At 34.6% G+C, this 23,514-nt stretch overlaps 1 protein-coding gene across 2 annotated transcripts in view; it reads right to left on the reverse strand.

Annotated features, from left to right (window-relative positions):
• Nucleotides 1-23,514, reverse strand: part of LOC111055389 (Kv channel-interacting protein 2-like) — a 434,616-nt gene that overhangs the window by 41,478 nt on the left and 369,624 nt on the right. For both annotated transcript variants that reach the window (XM_039425548.1, XM_022342583.2), the window contains one exon: nt 13,152-13,221. In XM_039425548.1, coding sequence (XP_039281482.1) covers nt 13,152-13,221 — 70 coding nt within the window. The remainder of the gene's footprint in view (nt 1-13,151; nt 13,222-23,514) is intronic.

Consider the following 23,514-nt stretch of genomic DNA (forward strand, 5'->3'; position numbering starts at 1 on the left):
TCATTATTAAAACTTTTAGATAATTTTTCTTCAATATCAAACCATATAGAGAAAACATTAGGCCCACTCAAGATTGAATCTTCGAATGTTTTCTCTATGATTTAACTATTTTCAAGCAATATTTTGTTGTGAAAATGCCGGCAAACCGACTTTAAGTTTGCCGCTATAGGCTACACTATATTATAGTAGCCTACATAGGTTACCTGACTTACAGGCCTAGTCGATCAAAAGATGCAATGGCCGAGAGTGTAAAGGCGTGCACCCATAAGCTCAAGGCTCAGTGAATTACAAACATGATCTAGGTTCGAACCTCGGTCAGTGACATTTTTTTTGTCGATGAATTTCGACTTTTATTAGCTATTTTTTATATTAGTTACCGTAATTTAAATTTCAATCAATTTTTTAGATATATTTTGAGACAAAACTGTGAAATATGCAATTATATTAATTTTTTAATCACATTATTTCAAAATAGTAATGAAAATTCTATTCATCCATCTATCCATGAGATATTGCACCAGGCGCAAAGCGCGAGCTATAAAAATTCAAACAATTATTCGAAATATTAATAGTATAAAAATATTTTCACTATTGTAAATTATTAATTAGTAATATTGAAATTAATTGACAGTGAAAGTTGTCATAACCAAGATTCAAACTATCAAAATAGGCTGTTTGAATTTTATTTATTTTTTAATTTCTTATATATTGTGAAGTTTTTTTTTGGTGTGGCGAAAAATAGCGTTCGCACCATGGGCAAAAATGTATTTCCGGCTCTCAATCTTTTCTAGTCCTCGGCCTACGGCCTCGGACTTAAAAACCGATTTCGAGCCGGAAATATCTCATTTTCGGCCCTAGGTGCGAAATATACTATTTAATATAGCTTGAGATCTGTCTCCCTCTCCCTCGCCACGTAATCAATGTTGAGAATAAAATCACTAAAGAGAATACATTGGACCCATATTGATTGCCAAGACAAAATATTAGATCCCAAGATATTATATTATATCATAGACGCTGAAAGACCTAGATAAAAATAATCTATATATCAATAATTGGACCTAGATGTCAATAATTTCATAATGCTCGAGATCTGTCTCCGTGCCTGCCTCACATTTAATGTTGAGTATAAAGTCACTAATGGAAATACATCGGACTCATATTCATCGCAAAGGAAAAATATCAGAGCTCGAGATATGACATCATAGACGCTGAAAGTTCCAGACATTAATGTCAAGTTTGTAATAAAATCGGATTTATATTTCGAGCGAAAGCAGAGAGTAATGAAAATGATCCGACATTTCCCCGAACTAATTCAATTACTTCGGATGCTTGTTGCTGATATTTATTCGTGAAATGTAAGAGACAAAGAGCCAGTGAATAAAGTGAGATATTGTCTACAAGAGCCGTAAAGCCTTCAACGGAAACTGACAAAGAGCCATAAATTCACACTGTTCCCTGACTATCAAACTCTCTTACTTACACTCACTCACACTCACTTTTTCTCTCTCACCCTCTCTCTTTCACACACTCACACAAACTCTCTCTCTTATACTCTCGCTCTAACTCTCTCTCTCACTTACTCACTCTCTCTCGTTCGCTCACTCGCTTGCTATCTCTTTTTCAATCACTATTTCTCTCTCTCACTCACTATCTTTTCCTCTCTCTCTCTCTCTCACTCTCTCTCTCTCTCTGTCTCTGTCTCTTTCTTTTTCCCGTTCTTGTGTTAATAGGAGGGATATTATTTCATATCTTTTTCAGATAATTGACAATTGTTGGTTGAACTATCGCCGATTTATGGAAGGTACAACGCAATATTATATAATCGGTATTGGAATTTTCTTTCTCTTTATTATCGTTAATTAATTTTTCAAATCTTTAAAGATCCGTTTAATAATCATCAGTACTGTCATTTAAAGTAGAATTTTCAATCTCCCTCACTTACTCATCCATTCTTCCATTCTCACGCTCTCTCTTTCTCCCTCTCACTCTCTCTTTATATTTGTTAGAGAGTTAGTGGGAAGGATACTTCGAATATTCTTTCCGAAGAATGGACATTGATATGTCCAAAGCTCCGCCAATTTATGTAGATGCATAACAATATAATTATTATCTATAGTTATTATATTACAAATTGCTTTTTCGTATCATATACAGATCAATAATTATTTTCTTAGTCTATATTATGTAAATTCATCTATAATCTTGCTGTATTGTGAGCTATTGTATATAAGTGTGAAAGCCAGTATATATTGTAATCTACATAAATAAAGTACTCAATCAATCAATAAATCACACTCTGTCTCTCGCTCTCTGAAGTCCAAACTTCACCGTTTTATGTGGAAACATTATAGTGATGCCTCACAATATTCGCATATTTCATAATTTTCTTTGCTCAATAATGTTTTCACAATAATGATTGTTTTAACATGAAACGGTGAAGTTTGGTCTTCAAAGAGCGAGAGACAGAGTGTGAGAGATTGATTGATTGAGTACTTTATTTTTGTAGCTATCTAAGGTATAAATTTCAAGAAAATCGTTGGAGCCGTTTTAGAGAAAACCTTGAAAAACATGGTTTTTTAGTAATTATCCGCCATTTTTCTCAAGAATATTACGGAGATCCTGCAATTTTCCCAGAAATGAGACTCATGTTAGTTGATAGGGCTTATAAATAGCTATGTAAGGTATAAATTTGAAGAAAATCGTTAGAGCCGTTTTCGAGAAAACAGTGAAAAACATGGTTTTTCAGTAATGATATTACATTTTTCCGCCATTTTGAATTCAATTTTATTGAATTTCTTATTGTATGATCCTCATGGTATAAGGACCTTAAGTTTAAAATTTCAAGTCAATCGGTAGATTAGGAATGGAGTTATCGTGTTCTCAGACATACACACATACACACACACAACACACACACACACACAGACCAACACCCAAAAATCATGTTTTTGGACTCAGTGGACCTTGAAACGTATAGAAAACTTGAAATTAGGGTACCATAATTCTTTTTGGAAAGCAATACTTTCCAAATTCGCATATTCGCATATTTCATCTTTTTTTACTTAATATTATAAGTAAAATATGTTGTTAATTTAATCTAATTTCATTTAATATGTTAATTTGCTTAATATTATAGTAAAACTATTCAGTCTGTATATGATTCATCAAGTTATTTCTCTTTAACTAGTAATTATTTTCAACACTTGAAAATTTGTAGAATTTTGTTTTGTAAAACACTCTGTCTCACTCTCTCTTCCTCTTTCTCTCCCACACTCTCTCTCTCTTTCTTACACACATTCACCCTTCATCTCTTTTTTTCTCTCACACGCTCTCTCACTCCCTCTCTCTCTCTCTCTCACTCCCTCTCTCTCACAGTCATTGGACTTTGACTTTGTATGACAAACATGCACCTTATGTGACAAGGAGGATTAATAGAAAACGACGAGTACCGTGGATGACTGAAGACATACTTAAGATGATGGGACGTAGAGACAAAGCACATAGAAAATTTAAAAAGACATTTGACTTGGACAGTTTGATAGAGTATAGGAGCCTTAGAAATAGGGTTAAACAGGAATTACGGAACTCAAAGATTAGGTACTTGAATTCATTTATGACAAACAATAGACAAGACTCTAAATCACTTTGGCAGGGAATAAAAGAATTCGGGCTTGGCAAAGAGAAATCGAATCCACAAATTGACTTACCATTGAATAACATAAATGACCATTTCGTTTCACACTCTAACCAACGCGACGAAGTTGTCATTGCTAATCACATTGATGATCTTGAAGAGCAGGTTACAAACTTAGATTTACCAATCACTGATCAATTTCATTTCCATCCATCTCAGAAGAAGACACTTTCAGAGCAATTCAACGTATTCATAGTAATGCTATGGGTGTAGACAAAATTCCTATTAAATTTATCAAGAAGATGTTATTTGCTGTTTTACCAACCATTACATACATTTTCAACAAGTCACTTGAAGAAGGCATTTTCCCTGAAAACTGGAAGTTTGCTCTGGTTCGCCCTCTAAATAAAGTTCCATCACCCAATAAAGTTGAAGATTTTAGACCAATCAGTATTTTACCTGCATTGTCCAAAGTGCTAGAAAGACTCATTCATGCTCAAGTTGTAAAATTTCTAGACAACATAGTAAGCTTCATAACTTTCAATCAGGCTTTAGAAAATTCCATTCAACTGAGACAGCTCTGCTTCGTGTCACTGATGATATAAGGTTAGCTATGGACCAAAGAAAATGCACCATCCTCACCCTATTTGATTTTTCTAAAGCATTCGATACTGTTGATCATACAGTCCTTCTGAATAAGTTGGCTATTCTTGGTTTCAGTCACAACTCATTAGTTTGGTTTAAATCCTATCTATTAGGTAGGAAACAATGTGTATCTGTCGGTGACAAAAAGTCAACTTGGAAAAACGTTATGCATGGAGTACCACAAGGTTCAATTTTAGGCCCTCTCCTCTTCACTTTGTATGCTAATGACCTTTCTTCCATTATCAAATTCTCCAGTTTCCATACTTATGCAGACGACCTTCAAATCTATTTAAGCTGTCCCATAACAAAAATTAATGAAACAGTTGGAATAATGAATCAGGATATCAATTCGATAGTGGAATGGACAAAGAAAAATGGCCTTAAGCTTAATCCCATCAAAACACAACCCATTATAATTGGATATTCTCGTCTTATAAACAATATTGACCTTGAATCGATTCACAAAATTAGTGTAGACGGTAATGACATTCCTTACTGTAGCTCAGTTAAAAATTTAGGCATTATTATGAATAATACTCTTGACTGGTCAGAACAAGTGAACAGAACTTGTAAAAAGGTATTCTCAGCCATGCATGCATTGAAGAAAATGCACGATATCCTCCCTAGAAACATTAAATTATTATTGGTTCAATCTCTCATCTTCCCACATTTAATGTATTGTAATTCTGTTCTTAACGATATGCAAGTCACTCTGAATGATAAACTACAGCGTTGCCAAAATTATTGTCTACGTTTCGTCTACTCTCTCCAACGTCATGATCATATCACCCCAGCCCACATTGCTAGTTCAACATTAAAGCTTCCCGATCAGAGGCTTTTTCGAATAGTCAAGCTTGTTAGAGATATCTTGATATACGGTAATCCGAACTATTTTAAAGATGATTTCAAATTTGTCTCTGAAGGTAGGAGGATAGATGCTTCACATACTAGAACCGGAGAAAGTACTTTAAGGATACCCAATCATCGAACTACTATTTTCACAAAATCCTTCTTAGTCAGTGCCTGTCGTGCATGGAATGCACTCCCTGTTTCTATCAGGTCCATCGAGAGCCGAGCGAGCTTCATCCTAACTTTAAAAAAACATCTTTTGGAACAAATGACTGAAACTGTCCGGCCCTAGAACGATCACATGACATCCATCCCCCACCCATCCCACAAATACAAACCTTTAAACCATGTTATAGAACGAATTGTATATATATATATATTATATAAACTCATGTTATTTCAATTATCCACTGCATAATGCTGTATATTACTGAAAGTTGATAACCCTGATCTACTTTCAGCCTACTTCATTTTATTAATCAATTATTTGATCTTATCTACCTATATAATTATTTTACTCTATCAATTTTCTGTTTTTTTCTCTTTAATATTCATATTGATTAAAACTTTTACAATATTTCCATTAATAAATAAATCCTTAGTTTAAATAACGAAATTAACGTTTTGGTAGAGAGTTAGTGGGGAGGATATTTTTAATATTCTTTCCGAAGAATGGACATTGATATGTCCAAAGCTCCGCCAATTTATGTAGATGCATAACAATATGATTATTATCTATAGTTATTATATTACAAACTGCTTTTTCATATCATATACAGTTCAATAATTATTTTCTTAGTCTATATTATGTAAATTCATCTATAACTTTGCTGTATTGTAAGCTATTGTATATAAGTGTATAAGCCAGTATATATTGTAATCTACATAAATAAAGTACTAAATCAATCAATCAATCAATCAATCTCACTCTCTCTCTCAATCCCTCACTCTCTCTTTTTTTTCTCTCTCTTTCTCGACAATAAACTCAGACTGCACGCTGCGAAATCGACTTCAGCAGCGAGCTTTATATTTCTTTGCATGAGGTGTGCGCGCGTCGCTGTTTTCTGTTTGAATTCTGATTTTCACATCAACTCTTTCCCTCCAAAGAACAACAGCAGAGAAAATGGCGGACATAAAAATATTTCCCCATCTGTTGTGCCATTTCAGGGAGGGATCCTTATTCCCCATATATGCGTCACAATGAATAATAGGATTTTTCCTGTTTTGACAGATCCGACATAAAATAAACTGCCTTACCCTGTTTCAATAAAAGGTCGCACAGACTTGTTTGTCATTGGAGATGATTATCGAAACAAAGTTTCGTAGGGTATTTTTCAAAATAAAGGTGAAGGCTATTTTCAACTCACTCTCATCAAGGTATTCCAATACAGGAGAATGTTGAATTTCATCAGATGATAGAGCCCCAAATCAACTCGAATGATCAAAACCTTCAATAATCAGTAGAATAATCGAAACCTTCGATAATTACCTTTTGATAATCAGAGTATTGTACTACAAAGGAATGTATGCCAATGACAAGTAGTTACGTTTATGCCCAGTTCCACATACGTCTGAATTTTTTAGAATGGCGTCATCACATTGTTCTAAAATTTTTACTTTCCTTGCCCTATTACCATAGGGTAAGGAAAGTATTGTTTTCAAAAAAATTCAAGGTACCCTAATTTCAAGTTTTCTATACGTTTCAAGGTCCCCTGAGTCCAAAAACATGATTTTTGGGTGTTGGTCTGTGTGTGTGTGTATGTGTGTATGTCTGTGAACACGATAACTCCATTTCTAATTAACCGATTGACTTGAAATTTTAAACTCGAGGTCCTCATACCATGAGGATCGGACAATAAGAAATTCAATCAAATTGAATTCAAAATGGCGGAAAAAATGGCGGATAATTACTAAAAAACCATGTTTTTCACGGTTTTCTCGAAAACGGCTCAAATGATTTTCTTCAAATTTATACCTTATTAACTATTTATAAGCCCTTTTAACTGACATGAGTCTCATTTCTGGGAAAATTGCAGGAGCTTCGTAATATTCTTGAGAAAAATGGCGGATAATTACTAAAAAACCATGTTTTTCAAGGTTTTCTCTAAAACAGCTCTAACGATTTTCTTCAAATTTATACCTTAGATAGCTATTTATAAGCCCTATCAACTGACATGAGTCTAATTTCTGGGAAAATTGCAGGAGCTCTGTAATATTCTTGAGAAAAATGGCGGATAATTACTGAAACACCATGTTTTCACGATTTTCTCAAAAATGACTTGACCGATTTTTTTCAAATTATTTATCAGCTCTACCAACTGTCATAAGTCTCTTTTCTGGGAAACTGATGGGGGGTCCACCCCATCCTTGAGAAATGGACTCAGTAACCTCCTTCTCGTGCATGAGGTAGCTAGGTAGAGCAGTTCATAAAAAGAACACATAGTCGAGATATTTCATCTGTAGAACAGCAGTTTTGACGACTTTAAAAAAAAATCATCGAATTTCACAATTTACACAAAGAAAAAAGTACTCTGAAAACAATTATATATAAACATATACAGAAGTCTGATCGTAGTTTCAATTATTTAGCCGCCAATCGTCATAATGTTATTCCCCTGAATTATTCTCGTTTAAGAACGGGGCTTACAGTTCGATGAGCGAGGAAAGTTGTGTGAGTGTACCACACCAGATTTTTTTTATTAGTTCTCATATATCTTATAGCAGTGTATCGAGAATTTCTTCGGAGAAGTTTTGTTTGTTGAAAGTCATCACAAAACTTTTGTTTATCATAAAACGTGTTGTTTATAGTCAATTATATTTGTTTATGCTTGATTGTAGAAGATCATGTTATTGAATAAAGTGAATAACAAGTTGTCCATGAAAAGCTATAGAGAAAACACCAGTAGTAATGACGAAAAGGTAGGCTGCCCTTACGCTGATGCGATTTCAACCTTTTTCTATTCACTTAACCATTTACAATGATTATTCGAAACTAAAACTTATATTTCCACTCATTTATCACTTTTCCACTTATTTATTTATTTACTGGAAGGTAACACGTGCTTCACAAGGATCTGTTTAGAGCACAAGTAGATTGAATCATAGAGAAACAATAGCATACGTAGATATCCAATGGTATAGGGCGTTTATGTCGCAACTTTTACTGTTATCTCAAGCCGATTACTGTTGATTTTCACTGTTTTGACCGGGTAAAAGTGTATGAACGGCACAATATGAGAGACTACCAGCGTCATTAAGCTTCACAGGAAAGAACTACGTGGACTATCAGCTTGAGATAACACTAAAAGTTGCGACATAAACGCCCTATACCATGGGATATCTACTTATGCTATTGTTTATCTATGATTGAATTAAGTTCTATTTTTCCATGGAGTTATGAAAGGAGTTTGGTGCAAAAAAGACCTCAGTCACAAAACTTAGTTTTGAGAAAATTGCATGTAAAGATTTTCTCATACTTTTTCTCAATATTATCACACCCAATCTCTAGAAGTGTTTATATCAATGAAAATTCAATATTTTCTCTTTATTCTGCTACTGAAATGATGAATAAATAGTTTTTCATTACTTTTATATTTATCATAGAAAATAAGTCCACTGAGGTCTTTTTTGCATCCATCAACAGTTTCAAGGCAGAAAGTCATGTCTCTCGAATGTATTCAATACTTTTATTGATCTATTGTTTAGAATAATGAACTATTCAACTATTAGGATTGATACTCATACTAACCTAGAGCATAACCTAGCAAACCGTAGGTGCAGTGCTGTGATGCCATCAGAGTCAACGACTTGACGTTCAGCACTGATTATAATTATGGAGAGTCTGCCAGCATGCTGACAGAAAATTCCGTTTAAATTGGTCAGTTTTCAAGATACAGCGATGAGATTCTGATGGCATGTGCTTGAAATGATGGAGAATGATTTGAACCGTTTGATGCAAAAACGACCTAAGCCGCCTGAGGTCGTTTTTGCACCCAGCTCCTTATTTGTTATCGATTTGGATATCAATCAAGTCATTGGATATTGATTCAATTGAGTCTAATAGTTCTATGCTGCTATTGAAAGAACTAACAACCTTAATAATTTACAATGGAGATAATATTTGATTGGGTTTTTATACAACGTAAACTTTGGATCACAAAATGAATTGATTTGTTCTAATTATAAGAATTCTTATGAATTGATTAACAAGGATGAAAATAGGCCTATAATCATCCTCGGTAAATTAGGACTCTATGCAACATTTCAATTTAATCAGTTACTCAGTAGCTTACACTTGAAAATGCGTCATTCCTATCGCGTAACAATATTAATAAGCCAATAATTCTTTCCTTTATTACATTATAGATTACAGAATTTTTTTCCTTTACATTATAGATTACAGATTTTTTTTCCTCCGAAACAACATGAATTTCAATGATACTTGAAAAACCAAGACTATACACAAACAAGCAATGATTGATCGAATAGAAACAAATTTTCATCCTGCAGAACAAGTTTTTACACTCCGATAGTATTGAAAGAGTTGCTCTCAATGTTTCCACCATTTCGGAAAACGGGAAAAGAGTTACATCTCTTTAAGGAAATCCATGGAGACTCGCATGAACGAGCAAGAATCTCCCCAGAGATTTGGGAAGCATCGAGCCACTCTTGTTTGCGAGAAATACACCATACATAACCCAATTCCAACGTTTTATCCGACATCTTTAGCCAGACAATTTTATTGCACGTGTTTATCTCTGATAGCTGTGAGAGTTATCTGTAAAATGTAACCTACGATATTGAAGATATACTTTATCTACCGAGAACAAATAACTGAGGCAGTTTTAACATAAATAACCCAATTCTAGTGTTTTCCACGACGTCTTTGTGTTGTTTAAATTGTATGATACGTGAATAAATAAATTGAAATTGAGAATTGAAATTGTCTTTACCCAGAAAATTTCATTTATTGTTGCTCGTATTTATCTCTGATTTATAATATAACTGTGTAAGTTATCTGTAAAATGTAACCTACAATATTGAAGATATACTTCATTTATTCACCGAGTAAAAATAACCAAGGCAGTTTTCACATAATATGACCCTATAATTATAGTGTTTTCCCCACGTCTTTAGCCAGACTATTATATATATTGTTGCTCTTGTTTATCTCTGATATAAATATATTATAGCTTTGGAAATTATCTGTAAAATGTAACATACAATATTAAGGATATACTTTATTTAACGAGTACAAATAGCTCAGGAAATTTTCAAGAGCGTTTAGTGAGGTCCACGTTGTAATGGCAGCATTTGATCAACGTTGGTGCTGCTATCCTTGTCTATCTTTCAACAAAGTACATAGAGCTATCCTTTTCCAGCTTTGCAACGTTGCCACATCATTCTTCAACAATATAGAAATATATTCTATCAACAAAATATCCAATTCCAATTGTGAAACTTTATTACTTTTCAATCATTGAAATATATAATTTCTTGGCGGATAAAATACGAGTAAAAATCGTGTAATTGATAATTCTCATCAAGACTGAACAGTCAATATCACATCAGGTGTACCGATCATATCATATCAGATACATTCTATAGAACGTGATGGCGAGGCAGAGAATCGGCAACGCTTTTCTCCTTAAAAATATTGTAACTGTTTATTCTTGTTTGAAATTAGTATTCATACTTCATTTGTCAAGAAAATTATATTTTTTACCTCATAATTTATTGAGATCACATAGTTTGTCAATTGATAAAATATATTTTCAAACTATTAAAACGATCTGGCATCGTTAAGAAGTTAAAAAAGGATAGCGATATCTGTTTGGTCGAATGATTGACAAGGATAGCAACACAAATGTTAATGAAGTGTACTGCTATTATAACATGGAACTCACTATAGGAAGAGGATAATATGAAGATGATACGAATATCATAAAAATATGATACAAAGGTGATACAGAGATGATACAAGGATGATAGACAAGGATAGCAAAACCAATGTCAATCAAATACTGCCAACATAACGCGGACCTCGCTAAAGTATTTCTGTTTCAGGAATATTGGAAATGGCTCTCCAGTCTCCACCTATCATTCAGGAATCAATACGGACTATTTTCAAAATCCAACACCAATCTATCAAACATCCATGAAGTGGATTCATATCCAGGAGAGGTTTCGCGTCGGATTTGGGCGGATGTGATTGAAAATCATGTCAGATCTGAAAGTTGATGGATCGTTTTCGCTGCTGAAAAACACGACTGTGAGTTATTGAAACCGTGTGATACTATGGTTAAACATATACCAGCCATTGTGAATACAATAATAAAGTGAATCAAGTTTCTTTTTGGTCCTTCTAAATACTATTTCTTTAATATGTGTATATATCATTTTTTACTTTCCTTGCCCTATTACCATAGGTAAGGGAAGTATTGCTTTCCGAAAAAAATTAAGGTACCCCAATTTACGTTTCAAGGTCCCCTGAGTCCAAAAAAGTAGTTTTTGGGTATTGGTCTGTATGTGTGTGTGTGTGTGTGTGTGTGTGTGTGTGTGTGAGTGTGTGTGTATGTGCTTCTGTGTACACGATATCACATCTCCCAATTAACGGAATGACTTGAAATTTGGAACTTAAGGTCCTTACAGTATGAGGATCCGTTACGAACAATTTCGATCAAATGCGATTCAAGATGGCGGCTTAAATGGCGAAAATGTTGTCAAAAACAGGGTTTTTCGCGATTTTCTCGAAAATGGCCCCAACGATTTTGATCAAATTCATACCTAAAATAGTCATTGATTAGCTATATCAACTGCCACAAGTCCCATATCTGTAAAAATTTAAAAGCTCCACCCTATCCATGCAAAGTTTGATTTTAGATTTCCAATTATCAGGTCCCAGATATAATTCCACAAGTACCTGATTGAAACTTTAGACCTTATGGAAATACATCAATAGACTGGCTTCTCCACACATCTGTATAATCACTTGTCAGCTGATTTATGATGAATAGTTCTATAGTCTGATTTTGAATTACCAGATTCATTTCAACCAATACAACACTACAAATTAATTATCATTATTGAACGAAAATCCAAATTAAATGCTGTAGACTTCTGTTATTGCGAATATTGACAACAGTGTAAACAGCTAGATGGAAATTCGAGAAGTGCTATTATTCAAAAATTATAGTTAAAAATGAGCGCTGCTATCCAGAGATTGTCAGTTTGGGGTAAGGAAAAGCATTCCTGCCCGGCAATTAGGAGGTAAGTACTTACTGGGATCGATTCCCGGGCTGACAAATAATTTTTGAATAGTAGTGCTCATCGAATTTCCATCTAGCTGTTTACCCTGTTGTCAATATTTTATTCGCAGTAGCAGAAGTCTTCGGGGTGAAATACAGCATTCAATTTGAATTTTCGTTCAATAATAATAATTAATTCATTGGCATTTGAATAATTGCAATATCTCAGTAATTTCCATCTGTAGACTTTGAATTGAGTTTTATCATTACATTGTTAGCATACGTTAGTCAATAATTTGTCTATCTACATATTTGTTTTATTATCTTTTACATGTTTTCTTGATTCTTATTTTGTACTGAAAGTAAATTTTGTTATCATGGCGAGTCTGTTGCTTGAGCTGCCATTTTGTGACGTTTTTGTTATACCGTTAAGTGGGAGGAGACTGTCTAGCTGGGCCAATGGCAGGCGTTCATACCCTTGACCAATAGCAGAACTCGCCTAATAGTATAAATTTATTCTGCTGCTCTTGTATTTAGTTTTAGTTTATCAGAGATTGACAATGGTGTAACAACCAAAACCGGTCTCTCCAACTATCAATAGAATCTGTGGTTTTTGACAATTTCTAAGTTTTTTTATTTAATTTTTGATGATGTATTGTTGTATGAATCAATAAAGTGTATGTAGCCTACATCTATATAATATATAAGCTTGACTGCTAAAGAATAAAAAAGAAGAATTACATATTAGAGTAGCATCAGTATATTGATCTTACCTCCTTGAGGAAAAAATTGTGAGAATATGTGCTTGAAAGACTCTTCATCCACCATTCCTGTAGGACACTCCTGGAACAAAATAAAAATTTTCTTTAAAATTAGTCATTCAAGAAATAGATACAATTTAATGTTAGGCTGACCACTAACGGTATAACCAATAATAATACATTATACACAGTCATATAAGTGCATCGATCTTACCTACCCGAGAAAAAATTGTGAGAACATGTACCGTTAGTCATGAACATGCATGTTTATCATGCTCACACACATGATAATGCATGTTTTGTCATGAGCGAGAGGCTTCCACTATAAAATAAGCAATCAATAACAATTATTGAATCGCTAGAAAATTACAGATTATAATGATAGAGGAATAATTCAACATCAAATAGAGTAGCGAAAAAAATAAGCAACAAGAAATCGGAGATACAAAAACTTAAACTCAAAAACTTGAGGCCTTTCACTGTGATGAGACAACAATGTATAACGACATATATATCATGCATGCCCTAACGTTAGTGGCCAGCCTCATAGGCCATATTAGAGCCCTGTTATACTACAATATTATATGATTAACAAAGGCAGATTTATCTATTACTAATGGATAATCCGTGCTCGCGAGGGTCTAATGGAAAACTTGACCTACTGAAATCTTGGAGACTTCAAGTAGGCCTATAACCATCTTCGGTGGATTGAAAATCTATGAGCGAAATTCAAGTTAATCAGTTGAGTTGTTCAGACGTGATGATGCGTCATTCGTGAATTTCTTATCCCGTACGTGTATAAGACAATAAAAATTCTTTCCTCCATTTTATTACAGGTAAGCTATGATCATCCTCCATTTTGCCTACAGTATCCTATTATATTAAGCAAGTAATTTTTATATCTGGTTATCTGGATATTTATATGGTTATTTATGTTCAACGGATCTCAAAAACGGCTCAAAAGATCCTCACGAAATTAGGAACAAAGTAGGTTTATGATATGAAAATCCGATTGCACTTGGTCTCAGCCCTGGGATATCTCGCTGGATGACATTAAAAGGATAAATACGTCCTTGGAAAAACAGCTGAAATTTTGTCGTCTGTGATACCGTAATGGAAGAGAGTGAACGAGTGCATGTGTGTGGGATCATCCAGCTGATCTCACGAGAAGAAAAATTCAGGGAGAAAATAGTATATTTCGCACCTAGGGCCGAAAATGAGATATTTCCGGCTCGAAATCGGTTTTTAAGTCCGAGGCCGTAGGCCGAGGACTAGAAAAGATTGAGAGCCGGAAATACATTTTTGCCCATGGTGCGAACGCTATTTTCGCCACACCAAAAAAAACTTCCCAATATATAAGAAATTAAAAATAAATAAAATTCAAACAGCCTATTTTGATAGTTTGAATCTTGGTTATGACAACTTTCACTGTCAATTAATTTCAATATTACTAATTAATGATTTACAATAGTGACAATATTTTTATACTATTAATATTTCGAATAATTGTTTGAATTTTTATAGCTCGCGCTTTGCGCCTGGTGCAATATCTCATGGATAGATGGATGAATAGAATTTTCATTACTATTGTGAAATAATGTGATTAAAAAATTAATATAATTGCATATTTCACAGTTTTGTCTCAAAATATATCTAAAAAATTGATTGAAATTTAAATTACGGTAACTAATATAAAAAATAGCTAATAAAAGTCGAAATTCATCGACAAAAAAAAATGTCACTGACCGAGAGGTTCGAACCTAGATCATGTTTGTAATTCACTGAGCTTGAGCTTTTGAGTACACGCCTTTAGACTCTCGGCCATTGCTCCTTTTGATCGAACTGGCCTGTAAGTCAGGTAACGTATGTAGGCTACTATAATATAGTGTAGCCTATAGCGGCAAACTTTAAGCCGGTTTGCCGGCATTTTCACAACAAAATATTGCTCTGAAAATAGTTAAATCATAGAGAAAACATTCGAAGATTCAATCTTGAGTGGGCCTAATGTTTTCTCTATATGGTTTGATATTGAAGAAAAATTATCTAAAAGTTTTAATAATGAATTACGGAAAAATTACTAGGAATTTTTTAGTCAAGGCTGAGTTTCACCAGTAGGCTTACCTTAAACTTTAGATCTCTGCTGTATTTTCCTATTATTATTGTTGATTGTATTGCATTAAGAAGTGGAATTCGATAATAAAAAAGAAACAATTATTACTCTACCTCACTTTTAAATATCGATACAATTATTGTACTTTGATTTCAAATTCGATTCTTCACTTTTAAAGACTTGCGATACGTACCTTTCTGACAATGGACAATGTAGCCAACATTATATTGTTGAGGCTATGGATATATCATCGTATTCTATTGTTTGATATCAAAAACACAATAATAAATATTAAATTATGAAACAGTAATTTATAAAATATATTATTATAGACATAATACCGCGATTCACGATACATAATTATATAGATTATTACAGTCATTATGAGATTATCTCTCCATGATTTTTGTGAGATCGGACACGATCAGCTGTTATTCAAGGTCATTTTACAGCCCTAGGGCTGTAAAGTTTTACCGGCCTGGTCGGAAAACAATCACTTTCGGCCTCCATATGACGCACGTAAACCAGCTCATTACATCCAAGTGTGGCGAAAACTTATTTTCCTACAGTTACGTTGAAAAGTGGCCATTGCTGCACTGATTACAGAACGCAAAGAATCACTTTTCCGCTCTAGTGCGGGAAAAATTTTTCTGCACTCCAGATTTGCAACATGGCAACACAAAATATTTAGTAGGTTATATGGAGCAACAGTGCAGCAAAATCAAAATGAAGTTGGTAACAGTGACTGGGCTGCTATAGTGAGCAGAGGTGCAACCAAGCACAACGCGCTAATTATTAGTATTAGATATTATAACCAAGGACAACATTTTTATTCAATTTGACAATAAATTAAGGTTTTTATCAATAATAAAATTACACAGAAAAACATTTGATGCATTTCAGGCAATTTTACCCATAATTACCCACTTTTCATATTCGATGGTAACTGTAGGAAAAACTTAATGTGAAATACGTGCGCAAAGTTCCTCTGCTGCACTCAAGAAACCATTCCGCCCTCGCCTACGGCTCGGGCGTAAACGTTTCTTTCGGTGCAGCAAACTGTCACTTTGCGCACTAGTTGCACAAATAACTATTTCGTTTATTTCTCTTTTTTTAGAAAACATGTTCACTCCAGAAAGTCCATAATAGTAACTACATGCTGTTAGTGTAGAATAGAACATAGTATATTAACAAATGTTGTAGCAAACATAGTATATCATTCTAAATGGAATTAATAGTATATTTATCTATTTGTAATTGATGATGTGTTTGTTTTTTGAAGTGTGGATAAATTGCTATTTCGATGAGTGATAGTAGCTCAACCTAGATTTTGATTTGGACTGTAGTATAGATTTGAAAAGGGACAGTTTTAGGCATAAGCCTCTTGTGCCTCCTCATATAACTGTAAGAATAATTGTACGACTCAGAAAATAAATGAATAAATATAAACTATAAATTCAATCTTTCTTTATAAATTATCTATGCTTCTACACTCCCTCTGTCCCCCGATATTTACATTTATTACGCCAATTATTCATAGTTTATTACATTCGTGGTGATTGCACTCAATATTATAGACTGCATCAATGTGATCAACATTTGAAAATTATTTTATCAAATAACTCATTATTATGATCAACCTCATCTTCCATCCTGCACAATACACTTTGGAATGAATTTATCAAATAACTCTTTCTCATGATCAACCTCATCTCCCTATCTGCACTGTACATATTGAAAAATAAATTAACTCAATAAATTATTACAGCCTACTTACAAGAAAACAATTTCAGAGCTGTAGTGAAACAGAGACTATCTACAGCGACGGTATTTACTCCAAACTGTCACGATTGTTTGGATGGGATACGTTGGTGATATTAATAAGAATTACTGCCAATTTGAGATGAATCTTACTAAGGGGCTCCTTAGTTCCAACTGTCAGTATTCTTTATTGGTAGCATCCATGCTGCCCTATGTAATCAATGATGACAATTTGAATAGAATCAGACTGTAGCCAGTTTGAACTCAATGTGTTCCCATTATAATTGCTGACAATTTAAAGTGAATCCAACTATAGAAGTTTAGACTGTTAGCAGTGTTCCTTAGTAAAAACATTGATTCTATCCTTATTTAACTAAGGCTGAAAATTTGGAAAGAATCAGACTGTAGCCATCTTGAACTCAATGTGTTTCCATTACAATTGCTGACAATTTGAGGTGAATCTAACTATAGAAGTTTAGACTGTTAGCAGTGTTCCTTAGTAAAAACATTGATTCTATCCTTATTTAACCAAAGCTGAAAATTTGGAAGGAATCAGACTGTAGCCATCTTGAACTCAATGTGTTTCCATTACAATTGCTGACAATTTAAGGTGAATCTAACTAGAGGGCTCTAAAGTTTAGACTGTTGGCAGTATTCCTTAGTAGAAACATCAATGCTGTCTCCATTTAACCAATGATGACGATTTGGGAAGAATCAGACTGTAGCCATCTTGAACTCAATGGGTTTCCATTACAACGAGTAAACAGGAAAACGGAGCGAATTGGATGGCATATTGCAGCGTGGAATGTGCGCCTCCATTCTGCTGGGAGACACCATAGAGAAATACTATATAGATATCCGTTTATCTCTGGAGAGACACAGACGCTCGTTTCAAGAACGTGTACTATCGCAATCACAGTGTAGTTCTATGTTGTGTTTTTTAGCTCTATGTTGTGAGGGAGAATCTGTTAAAAGGTTCGTTTGTAAAGCTGGCACGAAACGGTTTTATTTTTCGCAAAAATTGGTTTGGCATCTTTGGAAAATTCGTTGTAATGTATTCTATACTAGTAGGTCATTTGTGCCCCGCGAGGGTCTATTTGAAAACTTGATCTATCTTGAGGAATCTGAAATAGGCCTATAACCATCCTCGATAAATTGAGAATCTATATGAGAAATTTCAAGTTAATCAGTCCAGTAGTTGAGAAGCGTCATTCGTGAATTCCCTAACAAGAATATGCATAAGCAAATTCTTTCCTCCATTATAATACTAGTTGGTAACCTGTGCTTCACGAGGGTCTATTTGAAAACTTGACCTATCTTGAGGGATCTAAAATAGGCCAATAACCATCCTTGTTAAATTGAGAATCTATATGAGAAATTTAAAGTTGATCAGTCCAGTAGTTCAGACGTGATGATGCGTCATTTGTGAATTCCCTATTATGTAAGTACATAAGCCAATTCTCTCCTTCATTGACCGAGCAAAGTGAGGTCTAAGATTCAAGTCGACGGTTTGGCATTCCTCTTAATGTTTAAATGTTTGAATGTTAAAATGTTTGAATCTTTGAATGTTTATATGTCGCGCATTTACGGCGAAACAAGGTTATAGATTTTCATGAAATTTGACAGGTATGTTCCTTTTTTAATTGCGCGTCGAAGTATAATATACTTCGAAGTATTGAATTGGAGTTTTGGAAATTGGCGTTTGAAGGATGCTCCTTTTTCCTTTTGCAAAATCCTTGAAATGCAAAAATTCCAAAAACATTGTATATTATGCATTGTATATTATGCATATTGCATTTCAAGGATTTTGCAAAAGGAAAAAGGTGCCTCCTTCAAACGCCAATGCTAGAGTAAAGATCAGACTATAGAATTATCATCATAAATCAACTGACAAGTGATTACACAGATGTGTAGAGAAGCCAGTCTATTGCTGTATTTCCATAAGGTCTATAGTTTCAATCAAGTACTTGTAGATGAAAATACAGCTTGAGCTCTACTGTTCACAGAACTACTAGTTATAATACTAGCAGGTAACCCGTGCTCTGCAAGGGTCTAGAGACTTGACAAACTGAAAACTTGACCTATTGAAACCTCAAAGAATTTGAAATGGGGCTATAACCATCCTCGGTAGCTAGTGCTATGCAAAGGTCTAAAAACCTGACAAACTGAAAACTAGAGGAATCGAAAATTGGCGTATATCCATCATCAGTGAATTGAGAATCTATATGAGAAATTTCAAGTTAATCAGTCCAGCAGTTCAGACGTGATGATGCGTCATTTGTGAATTTTCTATCACGTGTGTGCATAAGCCACCTTCCTTTATTACGTTACTAGCCGTCAGGCTCGCTTCGCTCGCCATATCCGTCTAGTTAGGGGGCTCCGCCCCCTGGACCCCCGACTGGATCGTCCAAGAATGAGATCAGCAGGCTCGCTTCGCTCGCCTGCATTTTTCATTTGGGCATTTTTGTCATAATTATGTTAGGACAATCCAGTCGGGGGTCCAGACTAAACGGCTGGCTAAACGGATATGGCGAGCGAAGCGAGCCTGACTGCTAATAATATAATATTCCCAGGATTGAAGTAGCAGTGAACAATTAATTTTTTCGCGATAAATGCATTTAAATCTTCAACTTGGTGCCAACCTAACAAAGTCAACTCAACTTAATGCCAATCTGACAAAATTATTAATTTAGTTGCCACTTTACAACTGTTTCGAAGAGGTATCTAGAGGTATCTAGATTATAGTTCTATAGTAACATATAGAACTCCCGTGTTTCGGATGGACACGTTAAGCCGTCGGTCCCGGCCGCCTAAAAAGCAGTCGTTAGGTCATGTCAGAGGCCCTGAAATTGATCAGTTGCGACCTGAAAACTCTGACACCAGACCTGAGCCAGCCAGGTCACTCGATATTATTATTATTATAGTAACATATGATATGGAAATTTCAATTATAATTAAGAGATTGGGAGAAGAAGAATATACATGTTAAAAGACGAACTTTAAACCCTTGAAAACAACCCTCAGAGTTAAAATATTGCCAAAAGATTTCTTAGTGCGCCTCTAAAGGGCCAACTGAACATACCTACCAAATTTGAACGTTTTTGGTCCGGTTGATTTTTAGTTATGCGAGTGAGTGAGTGAGTGAGTCAGTCAGTCAGTCAGTCAGTCAATCAGTGAGTGAGTGCCATTTCGGTTCTATATATATAGATAGAAGAAGAAGATAGATTTATAATACGTTCTAAAGCTCCAATTTTGTCGCAGTTTTCACATTCCGACTGTCTAATTATAGTTTAGTTTAGTTTATTATTTAATCATGTGACCTCCTGTGAGAGGGGTATAAGGATTTGTCAATTATTCACTGAAATTCAAGTTTCCTAATTTAATGGATTAACGAATCGTTAGAGTTGAAGGTGTCGGCAAAGTGATCGTAGAACTCAGAAATTGAATAAAAGCAATGCTTTACCAGCTCTCTCTTCAACTCCATTCTGAATCTCTTCGACTCCAGCCCCTTCATGTTATCCGGCAAGGCATTATAAAGATTAATACCCAAACTCTTAACCCCCTTAGCATATAGTGAATATAGTGTGGTTCTATGTTGTTCATCTCTGAGATGGTGACGTCTCCGTGTGTCATAAGAATCTATCAAAGACCCTCTAATCATATTATCCCGTTCTTTTCAATGAGACAAATACATTCTAACATGAAAAGGCTTGAAAGTGGTAGTATTTCTAGCGTTTGAAATAGTTATTTGTGCAACTAGTGCGCAAAGTGACAGTTTGCTGCACCGAAAGAAACGTTTACCGGAATGGTTTGTTGAGTGCAGCAGAGGAACTTTGCGCACGTATTTCACATTAAGTTTTTCCTACAGTTACCATTGAATATGAAAAGTGGGTAATTATGGGAAAATTGCCTGAAATGCATCAATGTTTTTCTGTGTAATTTTATTATTGATAAAAACCTTAATCCTAAAATCCTAAAGTCCTCGTTGTCCTTGGTTATAATATATAATTAATAATTAGCGCGTTGTGCTTGGTTGCACCTCTGCTCACTATAGCAGCCACAGCAGTCACTGTTACCAACTTCATTTTGATTTTGCTGCACTGTTGCTCCATATAACCTACTAAGTATTTTGCGTTGCCATGTTGCAAATCTGGAGTGCAGAAAAATTTTTCCCGCACTAGAGCGGAAAAGTGATTCTTTGCGTTCTGTAATCAGTGCAGCAATGGCCACTTTTCAACGTAACTGTAGGAAAATATTATTTATACCAATGGAATCAAAACTAAATAAATGCCATTCTTTGTTCAGAATGTAAAATGTCAAATTATGGAAATAGTATCCTGAATATTCGAGGTACGATATTGAACTATGCCAATAGTATTCCGGTCTCTAACTAGTAGTTCTGTGAACAGTAGACCTCGCGCTCAGTGAGTTACATTGACCTGTTGTTATGTTTTATAAAAAATTGATAAATAATTTATAAATTAAAAATGTCTAGAAAAAATCCTAAATGAACATAGAGCTTTCTGTCCTGTATCGTACCGTGACGTGTCGTCCCGGAATGTTTATTGTTTATTGATTGTTTATCACAATTGACAATGTATTGCAAGGTCTTGCAAGACCCATTGCATACTAACACTACATGATAATGGAAACAAATGAACAATTAACATATTCAGAACAGAAAATGTGAGTGTAAGCGCTGGCTGCAACTGTCTACAATGCTGATGGAAAGATATAATTTTGAAGATGTTCGATTGTTTTGAACGGGTAGTATTATAGTCCACTAGACAGCTGATTTATGATGAATAATTCTATAGTCTGATTTTTACGGTAATATTGGCGTATGAAGGAGGCTCCTTTTTTCTTTTATATTATCCTTGAAATGCTGATTACATCAGATATACCGGTATCAGCTTCCCTCTATAGAAGGCAGCGAAAAGGCGGGGAATGGGCAACGCTGCTCTCCTATCTTTCTCCACTGTCATTATAACGTTGACCTCACTATAGAGGTTCAATATTGAAGAGTTTTTCGAACAAATGTTGAAATCTTCCAGCTTCTAGGAGACGTTTCCTCACTTCAAGAGGAACACTATAGTTTGTGTAAAATAAGTTGAGATTTGGCCCTCCATCCCAAGAAATTACAAGGTTGCAAAATTTACACGATTTTGCAACCTGGTAATTTCTTGGGATGGAGGGCCAAGTCTCAACTTATTTTACACAAACTATAATAGCAGAGGATATAGAAGGCAGTGGAAGGCAGAGAATCGGCAACACTGCTCTCCGACCTCTCTTTACTTCCATCATGACGTGGACCTCACTATAGTATTCAATCAATGACTATCCAGAAATCCTTCACTCATCATATTATAGAACCAGTGCAGAATTATTTCATTCACTAGCTGCTCTAATAATTAGCGAGTAATCACACTAATGGGTCTGGCTCTCTCTTCAAAGTCAGGACAGGAGAGAAATGGCACCGTTAGTAATAATTATTTCAGGTGGTCTACAGTGAGGTCCACGTTATAATGGCAGTGTTTGATTAGCAATGGTATTGCTATCCTTGTCTATCATTCAACAAAACGGATAGCGCTATCTCTTTCTCGCTCTGTTCTGTTGAAAGATCGTCTTCAACAATGTAGAATTTATGGTTAATTAACAAAATATTTGATCTTGATCATGAAAATTTATTATGGAATGATTGAAAAATATAATTTATTGCTCAATACAATACTAATAGTTCTTTGAACAGTAGACCTCGCGCTCAATGAGTTACATTGACCTTTAATAATGTAGAATTGATAGTTAATTAACAAAATATTTCATCTTAATTATGAAAATTCATCATGGAATGATTGAAAAATATAATAGTTCATTGCTCAATAAAATACTAGTAGTTCTGTAAACAGTAGACCTCGCGCTCAGTGAGTTACATTGACCTGTTGTTATGCTTTCTCAAAAATTAATAGATAATTTATCAATTAAAAATGTCTAGAAAAAATCCTAAATAGACATAGAGCTTTCTGTCCTATATCGTACCGTGACGTGTCGTCCCGGAATGTGAGTGTGAGCGCTGTTATCAGGTCTGGCTGCAACTGTCTACAACGTTGATGGAAAGATACAATTTTCAAGATGTTCGATGTTTTTGAACGGGTAGTATTATAGTCCACTAGACAGCTGATTAATGATGAATAAATTCTATAGTCTGATTTTCACGGTAATATTGGCGTATGAAGGAGGCTCCTTTTTCCTTTTATATTATCCTTAAAATGCAAAATTTCCAAAAACCTTGTATATACGTCGACGTGCAATTTAAAAAGGAACATATCTGTCAAATTTCATGAAAATCTATTACCGCGTTTCGCCGTAAATGCGCAACATAAAAACATATAAACATTTGAACATTTCAACATTCAAACATTTAAACATTAAGAGAAATGCCAAACCGTTGACTAGAATCTTAGACCTCACTTCGCTCGATCAATAATCGATTATTTTAAACGAGAA

Source organism: Nilaparvata lugens, chromosome 4 (assembly GCF_014356525.2).
Source record: "Nilaparvata lugens isolate BPH chromosome 4, ASM1435652v1, whole genome shotgun sequence".
NCBI lineage: Eukaryota > Metazoa > Arthropoda > Insecta > Hemiptera > Delphacidae > Nilaparvata > Nilaparvata lugens.